Raw genomic sequence first — 14434 nt, forward strand, 5'->3', positions numbered from 1 at the left:
GAGGGTTTAAACTAATTTGTCAGGGGGTGGGAAAAGGAGTTGTAGTCCGGAAGTCAGTGTTGAGGGTAGTGAGGTATTGGGGAAGGTATCAGGGTCAAGGGTGGGTACCGGTAGACAGGATATTGGTGCCCCTCTGGTTCAGGTTGAAGTGTGTCTACTTCAATGCAAGGAGCATCCGGAACAAGGTAGATGAACTTGGGGTGTGGATTGGTACTTGGGACCACGATGTTGTGGCCATTACGGAGACATGGGTAGAACAAGGTCAGGAATGGTTGTTGGAAGTTCCGGGGGAAAGATGTTTCAGTAAGTGTAGGGAAGCTGGTAAAAGAGGTGGAGTAGCAGCATTGTTAATCAAGGATAGTTTCACGGCTGCGGAAAGGCACTTCGAGGGGGATCTGCACTAAGAACAAAGAACAATACAGCACAGGAACAGGCCCTTCGGCCCTCCAAGCCCGTGCCGCTCCCTGGTCCAAACTAGACCATTCTTTTGTATCCCTCCATTCCCACTCCGTTCATATGGCTATCTAGATAAGTCTTAAACATTCCCAGTGTGTCCGCCTCCACCACCTTGCCTGGCAGCGCATTCCAGGCCCCCACCACCCTCTGTGTAAAATATGTCCTTCTGATATCTGTGTTAAACCTCCCCCCCTTCACCTTGAACCTATGACCCCTCGTGAACGTCACCACCGACCTGGGGAAAAGCTTCCCAAAATTCACCCTATCTATGCCTTTCATAATTTTATACACCTCTATTAAGTCTCCCCTCATCCTCCGTCTTTCCAGGGAGAACAACCCCAGTTTACCCAATCTCTCCTCATAACTAAGCCCCTCCATACCAGACAACATCCTGGTAAACCTCCTCTGTACTCTCTCCAAAGCCTCCACGTCCTCCTGGTAGTGTGGCGACCAGAACTGGACGCAGTATTCCAAATGCGGCCGAACCAACCTTCTATACATCTGCAACATCAGACCTCAACTTTTATACTCTATGCCCCGTCCTATAAAGGCAAGCATGCCATATGCCTTCTTCACCACCTTCTCCACCTGTGACGTCACCTTCAAGGATCTGTGGACTTGCACACCCAGGTCCCTCTGCGTATCTACACCGTTTATGGTTCTGCCATTTATCGTATAGCTCCTCCCTACATTATTTCTACCAAAATGCATCACTTCGCATTCATCAGGATTGAACTCCATCTGCCATTTCTTTGCCCAAATTTCCAGCCTATCTATATCCTTCTGTAGCTTCTGACAATGCTCCTCACTATCTGCAAGTCCTGCCAATTTTGTGTCATCCGCAAACTTACTGATCACCCCAGTTACACCTTCTTCCAGATCGTTTATATAAATCACAAACAGCAGAGGTCCCAATACAGAGCCCTGCGGAACACCACTAGTCACAGGCCTCCAGCCGGAAAAAGACCCTTCCACTACCACCCTCTGTCTTCTGTGACCAAGCCAGTTCTCCACCCATCTAGCCACCTCCCCCTTTATCCCATGAGATCCAACCTTTTTCACCAGCCTACCATGAGGGACTTTGTCAAACGCTTTACGAAAGTCCATATAGATGACATCCACGGCCCTTCCCTCGTCAACCATTCTGGTCACGTTGTTAGGAGTTTCCTATGGGCCCCCAAATAGAAACAGAGATGTGGAGGAAGAAATTGCTAAGCAGATTATGGATAGGTGTGGGGGTCACAGGGTAGTTATCATGGGTGACTTTAACTTTCCAAATATTAGAACCATAGAACCATAGAAAATTACAGCTCAGAAACAGGCCTTTTGGCCCTTCTTGTCTGTGCCGAACCATTTTATGCCAAGTCCCACTGACCTGCACTTGGACCATATCCCTCCACACCCCTCTCATCCATGAACCCGTCCAAGGTTTTCTTAAATGTTAAAAGTGACCCCACATTTACCACTTTATCCGGCAGCTCATTCCACACTCCCACCACTCTCTGCGTGAAGAAGCCCCCCCTAATATTCCCTTTAAACTTTTCTCCTTTCACCCTTAACCCATGCCCTCTGGTTTTTTTCTCCCCTAGCCTCAGTGGAAAAAGCCTGCTTGCATTCACTCTATCTATACCCATCAAAATCTGGTACACCTCTATCAAATCTCCCCTCAATCTTCTACGCTCCAGGGAATAAAGTCCCAACGTATTCAATCTCTCTCTGTAACTCAGCTTCTCAAGTCCCGGCAACATCCTTGTGAACCTTCTCTGCACTCTTTCAATCTTATTTACATTCTTCCTGTAACTAGGTGACCAAAACTGTACACAATACTCCAAATTCGGCCTCGCCAATGCTTTATACAACCTTACCATAACACTCCAACTTTTATACTCGATACTCCGATTTATAAAGGCCAATGTACCAAAGGCACTCTTTACGACCCTATCCACCTGTGACGTCACTTTTAGGGAATTCTGTACCTGTATTCCCAGATCCCTCTGTTCAACTGCACTCTTCAGAGTCCTACCATTTACCGAGTACGTTCTTCTTTGGTTTGTCCTTCCAAAGTGCAATATCTCACACTTGTCTGCGTCAAATTCCATTTGCCATTTTTCAGCCCATTTTTCTAGTTGGTCCAAATCCCTCTGCAAGCTTTGAAAACCTTCCTCACTGTCCACTACACCTCCAATCGTTGTATCATCAGCAAACTTGCTGATCCAATTTACCACATTATTGATTGGAACCTTTGTAGATCGAATAGTTCGGATGGGGCAGATTTGTGCAGTGTGTGCAGGAGGGTTTCCTGACACAATATGTGGACATGCCGACAAGAGGTGGGGCCACATTGGATTTGGTACTGGGAAATGAACTGGGCCAAGTGTTAGATTTGGTTGTGGGAGAGCACTTTGGGGATAGTGACCACAATTCGGTGTCTTTTGTGATTGCAATGGAGAGGGATAGGGCCGTACGGCAGGGCAAGGTTTATAATTGGGGGAGAGGTAATTATGATGCGATTCGGCAAGAATTAGGGGGCATAAGATGGGAACAGAAACTGTCAGGGAAAGGCACTAATGAAAAGTGGAACTTTTTCAAGGAACAAATACTGGATGTCCTTGATAGGTATGTCCCTGTCAGGCAGGGAGGAAATGGCCGAGTGAGGGAACCATGGTTCACAAAAGAGGTGGAATGTCTTGCAAAAAGGTAGAGGGAAGCTTATGCAGGGATGAGGAAACAAGTTTCAGATGGCTCGATTGAGGGTTACAAGTTAGCAAGGAATGAGCTGAAAAAGGGGCTCAGGAGAGCTAGGAGGGGACATGAGAAGTCCTTGGCGGGTCGGATCAAGGAAAATCCCAAGGCTTTTTACTCTTATGTGAGGAATAAAAGAATGACCAGGGTGAGGTTACGGCCGCTCAAGGACAGCAGTGGGAACTTGTTTATTGGGTCAGTAGAGATAGGCGAGGTGATGAATGAATGACGTTCTTCAGTGTTCACCAAGGAGAGGGGCCATGTTTTTGAGGAAGAGAAGGTGTTACAGGCTAATAGGCTGGAGGAAGTAGATGTTCGGAGGGAGGATGTACTCGCAGTTTTCAATAAACTGAAGGTCGATAAGTCCCCTGGGCCTGATGAAATATATCCGAGGATTCTTTGGGAGGCAAGGGATGAGATTGCAGAGCCTTTGGCTTTGATCATTGGGTCCTCACTGTCCACGGGGATGGTGCCAGAGGACTGGAGAATGGCGAATGTTGTTCCTCTGTTTAAGAAAGGGAATAGAAATGACCCTGGTAATTATAGACCGGTTAGTCTTACTTCGGTGGTTGGTAAGTTGATGGAAAAGGTCCTTCAGGATGGGATTTACAACCATTTAGAAAGATACGGATTAATCCGGGATAGTCAGCACGGGTTCGTGAAGGGCAAGTCGTGCCTCGCAAATTTGATAGAATTTTTTGAGGAGGTAGCTAAGTGTGTTGATGAAGGTAGGGCAGTTGATGTCATATACATGGATTTTAGTAAGGCGTTTGATAAGGTCCCCCATGGTCGGCTTATGATGAAAGTAAGGAGGTGTGGGATAGAGAGAAAGTTGGCCGATTGGATAGGTAACTTGCTATCTGATCGAAGACAGAGGGTGGTGGTGGATGGAAAATTTTTGGACTGGAGGCAGGTTGCTAGCGGAGTGCCACAGGGATCAGTGCTTGGTCCTCTGCTCTTTGTGATTTTTATTAATGACTTAGAGGAGGGGGCTGAAGGGTGGATCAGTAAATTTGCTGATGACACCAAGATTGGTGGAGTCGTGGATGAGGTGGAGGGCTGTTGTAGGCGGCAAAGAGACATAGATAGGATGCAAAGCTGGGCTGAAAAATGGCAAATGGAGTTTAACCCTGACAAGTTTGGATTTGGACCAACTTGAAAACTGGGCTCAAAAATGGCAAATGGAATTTGACGCAGACAAGTGTGAGATATTGCACTTTGGAAGGACAAACCAAAGAAGAACGTACTCGGTAAATGGTAGGACTCTGAAGAGTGCAGTTGAACAGAGGGATCTGGGAATACAGCTACAGAATTCCCTAAAAGTGACGTCACAGGTGGATAGGGTCGTAAAGAGTGCCTTTGGTACATTGGCCTTTATAAATCGGAGTATCGAGTATAAAAGTTGGAGTGTTATGGTAAGGTTATATAAGGCATTGGTGAGGCCGAATTTGGAGTATTGTGTACAGTTTTGGTCACCTAGTTACAGGAAGGATGTAAATAAGGTTGAAAGAGTGCAGAGAAGGTTCACAAGGATGTTGCCGAGACTTGAGAAGCTGAGTTACAGAGAGAGATTGAATAGGTTGGGACTTTATTCCGTGGAGCATAGAAGATTGAGGGGAGATTTGATAGAGGTGTATAAGATTTTGATGGGTATAGATAGAGTGAATGCCAGCAGGCTTTTTCCGCTGAGGCTCGGGGAGAAAAAAACCAGAGGGCATGGGTTAAGGGTGAAAGGAGAAAAGTTTAAAGGGAATATTAGGGGGGGCTTCTTCACGCAGAGAGTGGTGGGAGTGTGGAATGAGCTGCCGGATAAAGTGGTAAATGCAGGGTCACTTTTGACATTTAAGAAAACCTTGGACGGGTTCATGGATGAGAGGGTTGTGGAGGGATATGGTCCAAGTGCAGGTCAGTGGGACTAGGCATAAAATGGTTCGGCACAGACAAGAAGGGCCAAAAGGCCTGTTTCTGAGCTGTAATTTTCTATGGTTCTGTGGTTCTAAATGTGAGGTGATTCATTTTGGGAGGACTAATTTAAATGTGAATTACAGGGTCAAAGGTAGGGTTCTGAAGACTGTGGAGGAACAGAGAGATCTTGGGGTCCATATCCACAGATCACTAAAGGTTGCCACTCAAGTGGATAGAGCTGTGAAGAAGGCCTACAGTGTGTTAGCTTTTATTAACAGGGGGTTGGAGTTTAAGAGCCGTGGGGTTATGCTGCAACTATACAGGACCTTGGTGAGACCACATTTGGAATATTGTGTGCAGTTCTGGTCACCTCACTGTAAGAAGGATGTGGAAGCGTTGGAAAGAGTGCAGAGGAGATTTACCAGGATGCTGCCTGGTTTGGAGGGTAGGTCTTATGAGGAAAGGTTGAAGGAGCTAGGGCTGTTCTCTCTGGAGCGGAGGAGGCTGAGGGGAGACTTAATAGAGGTTTATAAAATGATGAAGGGGATAGATAGAGTGAACATTCAAAGACTATTCCCTCGGGTGGATGGAGCTATTACAAGGGGACATAACTATAGGGTTCGTGGTGGGAGATATAGGAAGGATATCAGAGGTAGGTTCTTTACGCAGAGAGTGGTTGGGGTGTGGAATGGACTGCCTGCAGTGATAGTGGAGTCAGACACTTTAGGAACATTTAAGCGGTTATTGGATAGGCACATGGAGCACACCCAGGATGATAGGGAGTGGGATAGCTTGATCTTGGTTTCAGATAAAGCTCGGCACAACATCGTGGACCGAAGGGCCTGTTCTGTGCTATACTGTTCTATGTTCTAATATAAAGGGAAAGACTCTTAGTACTGTAGAGGATCAGAAGGACCTTGGGGTCCGGGTCCATAGGACTCTAAAATAGGCCCCGCAGGAGGAGGAGGTGGTTAAGAAGGCACATGGTGTGCTGGCCTTTATCAATCGAGGGATTGAGTTTAGGAGTCTGGGGATAATGATGCTGCGATATAAGACCCTCGTCAGACCCCACTTGGAGTACTGTGCTCAGTTCTGGTCGCCTCATTACAGGAAAGATGTGGAAAAGATTGAAAGGGTGCAGAGGAGATTTACAAGGATGTTGCCTGGATTGAGTGGCATGCCTTATGAGGATAGGCTGAGGGAGCTCGGTCTTTTCTCCTTGGAGAGACGTAGGATGAGAGGAGACCTAATAGAGGTATATAAGATGTTGAGAGGCATAGATCGGGTGGACTCTCAGAGGCTTTTTCCCAGGGTGGAAATGGCTGCTACGAGAGGACACAGGTTTAAGGTGCTGGGGGGTAGGTACAGGGGAAATGTGAGGGGGAAGTTTTTCACACAGAGCGTGGTGGGCGAGTGGAATCGTTTGCCGTCAGTGGTGGTGGAGGCAAACTCAACAGGGTCTTTTAAGAGACTCCTGGATGAGTACATGGGACTTAATAGGATGGAGAGTTATAGGTCAGCCTAAAAGGTAGGGATATGTTCGGCACAACTTGTGGGGCCGTAGTGCCTGTTTTGTGATGTCGTTTTCTATGTTTCTATAACTCAGATATCAGAGGGACGTTTTTTACACAGAGAGTGGTGGGGGCCTGAAATGCGCTGCCAAGTAGGGTGGTGGAGGCAGGCACGCTGACATCGTTTAAGACTTATCTGGATAGTCACATTCGGCCTCACCAATGCCTTATATAACCTTACCATAACACTCCAACTTTTATACTCGATACTCCAATTTATAAAGGCCAATGTACCAAAGGCACTCTTTACGACCCTATCCACCTGTGACGTCACTTTTAGGGAATTCTGTAGCTGTATTCCCAGATCCCTCTGTTCAACAGAGTCTGTGGAATTCTCTTCCTCAGGGAGCAGAGGAGGCTATGAGTCACTGAATAGATTCAAGGAAGAGTTAGTTTTCTGATCTCCATGATGTCACATATTATGGGGGGGAATGGGAAGGGGGTGTGTTGGGAGGGGTGGGGAGGGGGTGCGTTGGGGAGGTGGGGAGGAGACGCGTTGGGGGGGTGTGGAGGGGGTGCGTTGGGGGGTTGGGGAGGGGGTGGATGGGGGGGTGGGGAGGGGGTGGATGGGTCGGTGGGGAGGGGGTGGATGGGGGTTTGGGGAAGGGGTGCGTTGAGGTAAGGTGGTGGTTGCAGACAGCAAGTGTAATTGAGGCCACTACCTGATTGGGTATGATTGGGATAGTGTTGGGGAAAAGGAAGGCAGGAATTTTGGAAATGTCTTCTGGAGAACCTTCTTGGTCAGAATATTCTAGGCCCAATGAGGAGAAAGGCGTTGTTGACAATGTGATCTCGCTGCCAATTGGGAAATGCCGTCACTTACCTCGAGACTTGCAGTGACACTCATTCCAAGAAACACATGATCCGTTCAGGAGAAGCAAGTCAGCTGGACAACCACAGGATGGCCGGCAATTCAGACTGGAATCGGAATCAGGATAGAGAACTTCATCATCCAGACAGAGCACATCCGGAGAGAGATCATCACACGAGCGTGGACACGAACGTCCACAGGGCAGGAAGATCTGGTCACCAGAACAATCTGTCAACCAAGAGCAATCACACACGTGTAAATCTGGATCAGAACCAGATTCCCAAATCCTTGCTCCCATTCCCACAATCTTAACCACAACATTCCAACCACATTGAAACCCCATTCCCAAAAACCCATCACGATCGCTAAACTAAACTGAGAGATCCAGAGGGAATCCAGGGAGAGAGCAGTGTGATAAGGAAGCTGAGAGGGGCCAGTGAGGGATCCTGGGAAGGATTAATGTGGTAGGGATTCGGAGAGGGGTCAATATGAGAGGAATCCAGAGGCCAACCCAAATTGCCCTTGAGACCTGGAGACCTGGGCCGAAAAATGGCAGATAGAATTTAACCCAGATGAATGTGAGGTGATGCGTTTTGGATGGTCTACTGCAGAAGGAAAGTATACTGTAAATGGTCGACCCCTTAGAAACATTAGCATACAGAGGGATCTAGGCGTGCAGATCCACAGTTCCCTGAAAGTGGCAAATCAGGTGGGCATTGTGGTCAAGAATGCGTATGGCATGCTGGCCTTCATCAGTCAGGGCATTGAGTGTAGGAATTGGAAAATCATGCTGCTGCTGTATAAGACTTTGGGTAGGTTGCATTTGGAGTATTGTGTACAATTCTGGTCGCCACACTATTGGAAGGATGTTGATACCTTGGAGGGGATACAGAAGGTAAATCTGAAGAGTGCAGTTGAACAGAGGGATCTGGGAATACAGGTACAGAATTCCCTAAAAGTGACGTCACAGGCGGATAGGGTCGTAAAGAGTGCCTTTGGTACATTGGCCTTTATAAATCGGAGTATCGAGTATAAAAGTTGGAGTGTTATGGTAAGGTTATATAAGGCATTGGTGAGGCCGAATTTGGAGTATTGTGTACAGTTTTGGTCACCTAGTTTCAGGAAGGATGTAAATAAGATTGAAAGAGTGCAGAGAAGGTTCACAAGGATGTTGCCGGGACTTGAGAAGCTGAGTTACAGAGAGAGATTGAATAGGTTGGGACTTTATTCCCTGGAGCGTAGAAGATTGAGGGGAGATTTGATAGAGGTGTATAAGATTTTGATGGGTATAGATAGAGTGAATGCAAGCAGGCTTTTTCTGCTGAAGCTAGGGGAGAAAAAAACCAGAGGGCATGGGTTAAGGGTGAAAGGAGAAAAGTTTAAAGGGAATATTAGGGGGGGCTTCTTCACGCAGAGAGTGGTGGGAGTGTGGAATGAGCTGCCGGATAAAGTGGTAAATGCTTTTAACATTTAAGAAAAACTTGGACGGGTTCATGGATGAGAGGGGTGTGGAGGGATATGGTCCAAGTGCAGGTCAGTGGGACTAGGCAAAAAATGGTTCGGCACAGACAAGAAGGGCCAAAAGGCCTGTTTCTGAGCTGTAATTTTCTATGGTTCTAAGGGATTTATCAGGATGTTGCCTGATATCAAGTTGGGTGGGAGGGTGAACTGTGATGAGGATGCAGAGATCCTCCAGAATGATCTGAACAGGTTGGGTGAGTGGGCTAATCAATGGCAGATGCAGTATAATTTGGATACGTGTGAGGTTATTCACTTTGGAAGCAAAAACAAAAAGGCAGATTAGTACCTGAATGGCTGTAAATTGGGAGAGGGGAGTGTGCAGTGGGACCTGGGTGTCCTTGTGCACCAGTCACTGAAGGTAAGCATGCAGGTGCAGCAGGCGGTAAAGAAGGCAAATGGTATGTTGGCCTTCAAAGAACAAAGAACAAAGAACAGTACAGCACAGGAAACAGGCCCTTCGGCCCTCCAAGCCTGTGCCGCTCCTTGATCCAACTAGACCAATCGTTTGTATCCCTCCATTCCCAGGCTGCTCATGTGACTCTCCAGGTAAGTCTTAAACGATGTCAGCGTGCCTGCCTCCACCACCCTACTTGGCAGCGCATTCCAGGCCCCCACCACCCTCTGTGTAAAAAACATCCCTCTGATATCTGAGTTATACTTCGCCCCTCTCACCTTGAGCCCGTGACCCCTCGTGATCGTCACCTCCGACCTGGGAAAAAGCTTCCCACTGTTCACCCTACCTAATCTTGTTCATTGCGAGAGGTTTTGAATACAGGAGCAGGGATGTGTTGTTGCAATTATGCAGGGCCTTGGTGAGGCCACACCGAAGGTATTGTGTGCAGTTTGGTCTCCTTTTCTGAGGAAGGGTGTTCTTGCTCTCGAGGGAGTGCAGCGAAGGTTTACCAGGCTGATTCCGGGGATGGCGGGACTGATGTATGAGGAGAGATTGACTCGGTTAGGATTGTTTTCACTGGAGTTCAGATGAATGAGGGTGGATCTCACAGAGACTTATAAAATTCTATCAGGGAAGAGTCAATTACTAGGGGGCACATGTTTAAGCTGTGAGGGGCAAGGTTTAAAGGAGATGTGCAGCTTAGGTTGATAGGCCGCACTAAAAAAAATTGCCCTTAGTGTCCTGAGATGCGTAGGTTAGAGGGATTAGTGGGTAAATATGTACGGATATGGGGGTAGGGCCTGGGTGGGATTGTGGTCGGTGCAGACTCGATGGGCCAAATGGCCTCCTTCTGCACTGTAGGGTTTCTGTGATTCTGTGATTTACAAGATGATGACAGGCTTGGATAGAATGGAGAGTCAGAATCTTTTTCCCAGGGTCGAAGGGTCAAGTACTCAGGGGCATCGGTTGAGAGTGAGAGGGGGAAAGTTTAAAAGAGATGTAAGGGGCAGATTTTTCACACAGAGGGTGGTGAATGCCTGGAACGCGCTGTCGGAGGAGGTGGTGGAAGCAGATTCTATAACAACGTTCAAGAGGCATCTGGATAGATACATGAATAGGCAGGAAATAGAGGGATATGGACCACGTAAAGGCTAGAAAATATTAGATTAGAGAGGCACCTGTGTCAGCACAGACCTGGTGGGCCGAAGGGCCTGTTCCTGTGCTGTACTGTTCCTTGTTCTATAGATGATTATGTGGGGGGGTAGGATTAGTAAGTTTGCAGATGACACAGAGATTGGCCAGGTGGTTAATAGTGAGGCGGAGTGTCTTGGGCTACAAGAAGATATAGACAGAATGGTCAAATGGGCGGATAAATGGCAGATGGAATTTAACCCTCAAAAAATGAGAGGTGAGACACTTTGGAAGGAGAACTTTGACCAGGAAGTATTCAATGAATGGTAGGACACGAGGATGTTCTGTGGAACAAAGGGACCTTCGTGTGTTTGTCCACAGATCTCTGAAAGCGGAAGCACACGTTAGTAGGGTGGTGAAAAAGGCAAATGGGACACTCGCCTTTATCAATCGAGGCATAGATTACAAAAGCAAGGAAGTCATGTTGGAGTTGTATAGAACTTTGGTGAGGCCACAGCTGGAGCACTGGGTGCAGTTCTGGTCACCACATTATAGGAAGGATGTGATTGGACTGGAGGGGGTGCAGAGGAGATTCACCAGGATGCTGCCTGGGACGGAGCATTTCAGTTATGATGAGACGTCGGAGAGGCTTGGGGTGTTTTTGTTGGAGCAGAGAAGACTGAGGGGCGAGCTGATTGAATTGTACAAGATTATCAGGTAGCCATGGGGTTAGCACAGTGGTTAGCACTGCTACCTCACAGCTCCAGTGACCCGGGTTCGATTCCCGGCTTGGTCACTGTGTGGAGTTTGCACATTCTCCCTGTGTTTGCGTGGGTTTCCTCCGGGTGCTCCGGTTTCCTCCCACAGTCCAAAGATGTGCGGTTAGGTTGACTGGACATGCTAAAATTGTCCCTTAGTATCCCAGGATATGATAGGTGAGAGGGATGAGCAGGGTAACTAAGCAGGGGTAGGGCCTGGGTGGGATTGGTGTCGTTGCAGACTTGATGGGCCGAATGGCCTCCTTCTGCACTGTAGGGATTCTATGATGTTCCAGAGGAGCAGCTGGAGTGGTGGTTCAAGTGAGGAGAGCGAGTCGGTAAGAGGTATTTTGAACTTACTCTTTCTTTCGGAGTTTTTTTTTCTCTAAGGCAGCCGGGAGTGTAAAACTGGAAGTCGGCCCCAGTGAATTTTTTGAGTCGGAGCAAGGGAGGCAGCGAGTGGAACGCGAGACTGCGCAGGTGCCTGATGTCAGCCAGTAGCGCGCGGAAGGTTTAAAAAGCAGGCCGCTCTATCCAGCGGGCAGAGTTGTGAGCGGACGGTGGAGTGAGAGGGAGCAGAGTGGGACGGCTTTGGCTCAAACAGGCTTTGGCGTGAACAGGCAGAGGCGAAGGTAGGTTCCAGTAAGTTGTCTTTGTTTCTTCAGAGTAGAAAGAATGCCAGGCAGGATGTTGGAATCCTTCTCTGCCGGATCTCTGGCACTGAGTCTGGTTCTGCAGCGCAGAAGGGAGGGTGGAAGAAGAGGAGAGCGGTAGTGATGGGGGACTCGATAGTCAGAGGTACAGACAGGAGGTTCTGTGGTTGTGACAGAGGCTCCCGGATGGTTTGTTGCCTCCCGGGTGCCAAGGTCAGGGATGTCTCTGATCACGCGGACAGCATTCTGAAGTGGGAGGGTGATCAGCCAGATGTCATGGTACACATCAGTACCAATGACGTAGGAAGGAAGAGTGAGGAGGTCCTGAAGAGTGAGTATAGAGAGCTTGGTAGGAAGTTAAAAAGCAGGACCCCGAGGGTAGTAATCTCAGGATTGCTACCTGTGCCACGTGCCAGTGAGGGTAAGAGTAGGATGCTCGGGCGGATGAACACGTGGCTGAGGAACTGGTGTAAGGGGGCAGGGTTTCAGATTTCTAGATCATTGGGACCTCTTCTGGGTCAGCTGGGACCTGTACAAGAGAGACGGGTTACACCTGAACTACAAGGGGACCAATATACTTGCAGGGAGGATTGCTAGTGTTATTGGGGAGGGTTTAAACTAGATTTGCAGGGGGATGGGAACCAGAGTGCCAGAGCAGATAGTGGAGTGGGGGTGAAAATAAATGATGTTAATAGTTCATGCAAAATCACAAATAGAAGGGTTGTGTGTGGTGGTAATAATCTTCTGAGGTGTGTCTATTTCAATGCCAGGAGTATTGTGGGGAAGGCAGAAGAGCTGAGGGCGTGGATTGACACATGGAATTATGACATTACAGCCATATGGGTGGAGCTGAGAAACAGGAAAGGTATGACCACATTAATGGGGTTGTATTATAGACCACCCAATAGTCAGCGAGAATTGGAGGAGCAAATCTGCAGAGAGATAGCAGACAGCTGCAGGAAACATAAAGTTGTGATAGTAGGGGATTTTAATTTTCCACATATGGATTGGGACTCCCATACTGTTAAAGGTCGAGACGGGTTAGAGTTTGTAAAATGTGTTCAGGAAAATTTTCTAACTCAACATATAGAGGTACAAAGAACAAAGAAAGAACAAAGAACAATACAGCACAGGAACAGGCCCTTCGGCCCTCCAAGCCCGTGCCGCTCCCTGGTCCAAACTAGACCATTCTTTTGTATCCCTCCATTCCCACTCCGTTCATATGGCTATCTAGATAAGTCTTAAACGTTCCCAGTGTGTCCGCCTCCACCACCTTGCCTGGCAGCGCATTCCAGGCCCCCACCACCCTCTGTGTAAAATATGTCCTTCTGATATCTGTGTTAAACCTCCCCCCCTTCACCTTGAACCTATGACCCCTCGTGAACGTCACCACCGACCTGGGGAAAAGCTTCCCACCGTTCACCCTATCTATGCCTTTCATGATTTTATACACCTCTATTAAGTCTCCCCTCATCCTCCGTCTCTCCAGGGAGAACAACCCCAGTTTACCCAATCTCTCCTCATAACTAAGCCCCTCCATACCAGGCAACATCCTGGTAAACCTCCTCTGTACTCTCTCCAAAGCCTCCACATCCTTCTGGTAGTGTGGCGACCAGAACTGGACGCAGTATTCCAAATGCGGCCGAACCAACCTTCTATACATCTGCAACATCAGACCCCAACTTTTATACTCTATGCCCCGTCCTATAAAGGCAAGCATGCCATATGCCTTCTTCACCACCTTCTCCACCTGTGACGTCACCTTCAAGGATCTGTGGACTTGCACACCCAGGTCCCTCTGCGTATCTACACCCTTTATGGTTCTGCCATTTATCGTATAGCTCCTCCCTACATTATTTCTACCAAAATGCATCACTTCGCATTTATCAGGATTGAACTCCATCTGCCGTTTCTTTGCCCAAGTTTCCAGCCTATCTATATCCTTCTGTAGCTTCTGACAATGCTCCTCACTATCTGCAAGTCCTGCCAATTTTGTGTCGTCCGCAAACTTACTGATCACTCCAGTTACACCTTCTTCCAGATCGTTTATATAAATCACAAACAGCAGAGGTCCCAATACAGAGCCCTGCGGAACACCACTAGTCATAGGCCTCCAGCCGGAAAAAGACCCTTCCACTACCACCCTCTGTCTTCTGTGACCAAGCCAGTTCTCCACCCATCTAGCCACCTCCCCCTTTATCCCATGAGATCCAACCTTTTTCACCAGCCTACCATGAGGGACTTTGTCAAACGCTTTACTAAAGTCCATATAGACGACATCCACGGCCCTTCCCTCGTCAACCATTCTAGTCACTTCTTCAAAAAACTCCACCAGGTTAGTGAGGCATGACCTCCCTCTCACAAAACCATGCTGACTATCGTTAATGAGTTTATTCCTTTCTAAATGCGCATACATCCTATCTCTAAGAATCTTCTCCAACAACTTCCCACCACGGACGTCAACTAGGACGGTACCAACTAGAGGGGATGCA

The 14434-nt window shown here is 47.9% G+C and overlaps 1 protein-coding gene across 1 annotated transcript in view; it reads right to left on the minus strand.

Moving 5' to 3' along the window:
• Window positions 1-14434, minus strand: part of LOC144485729 (SCO-spondin-like) — a 449590-nt gene that overhangs the window by 310785 nt on the left and 124371 nt on the right. Inside the window, exon 11 of the mRNA XM_078203820.1 lies at window positions 7498-7713. Coding sequence (XP_078059946.1) covers window positions 7498-7713 — 216 coding nt within the window. The remainder of the gene's footprint in view (window positions 1-7497; window positions 7714-14434) is intronic.

This window comes from Mustelus asterias, unplaced genomic scaffold, assembly GCF_964213995.1.
Source record: "Mustelus asterias unplaced genomic scaffold, sMusAst1.hap1.1 HAP1_SCAFFOLD_212, whole genome shotgun sequence".
In the NCBI taxonomy this organism is placed as follows: domain Eukaryota; kingdom Metazoa; phylum Chordata; class Chondrichthyes; order Carcharhiniformes; family Triakidae; genus Mustelus; species Mustelus asterias.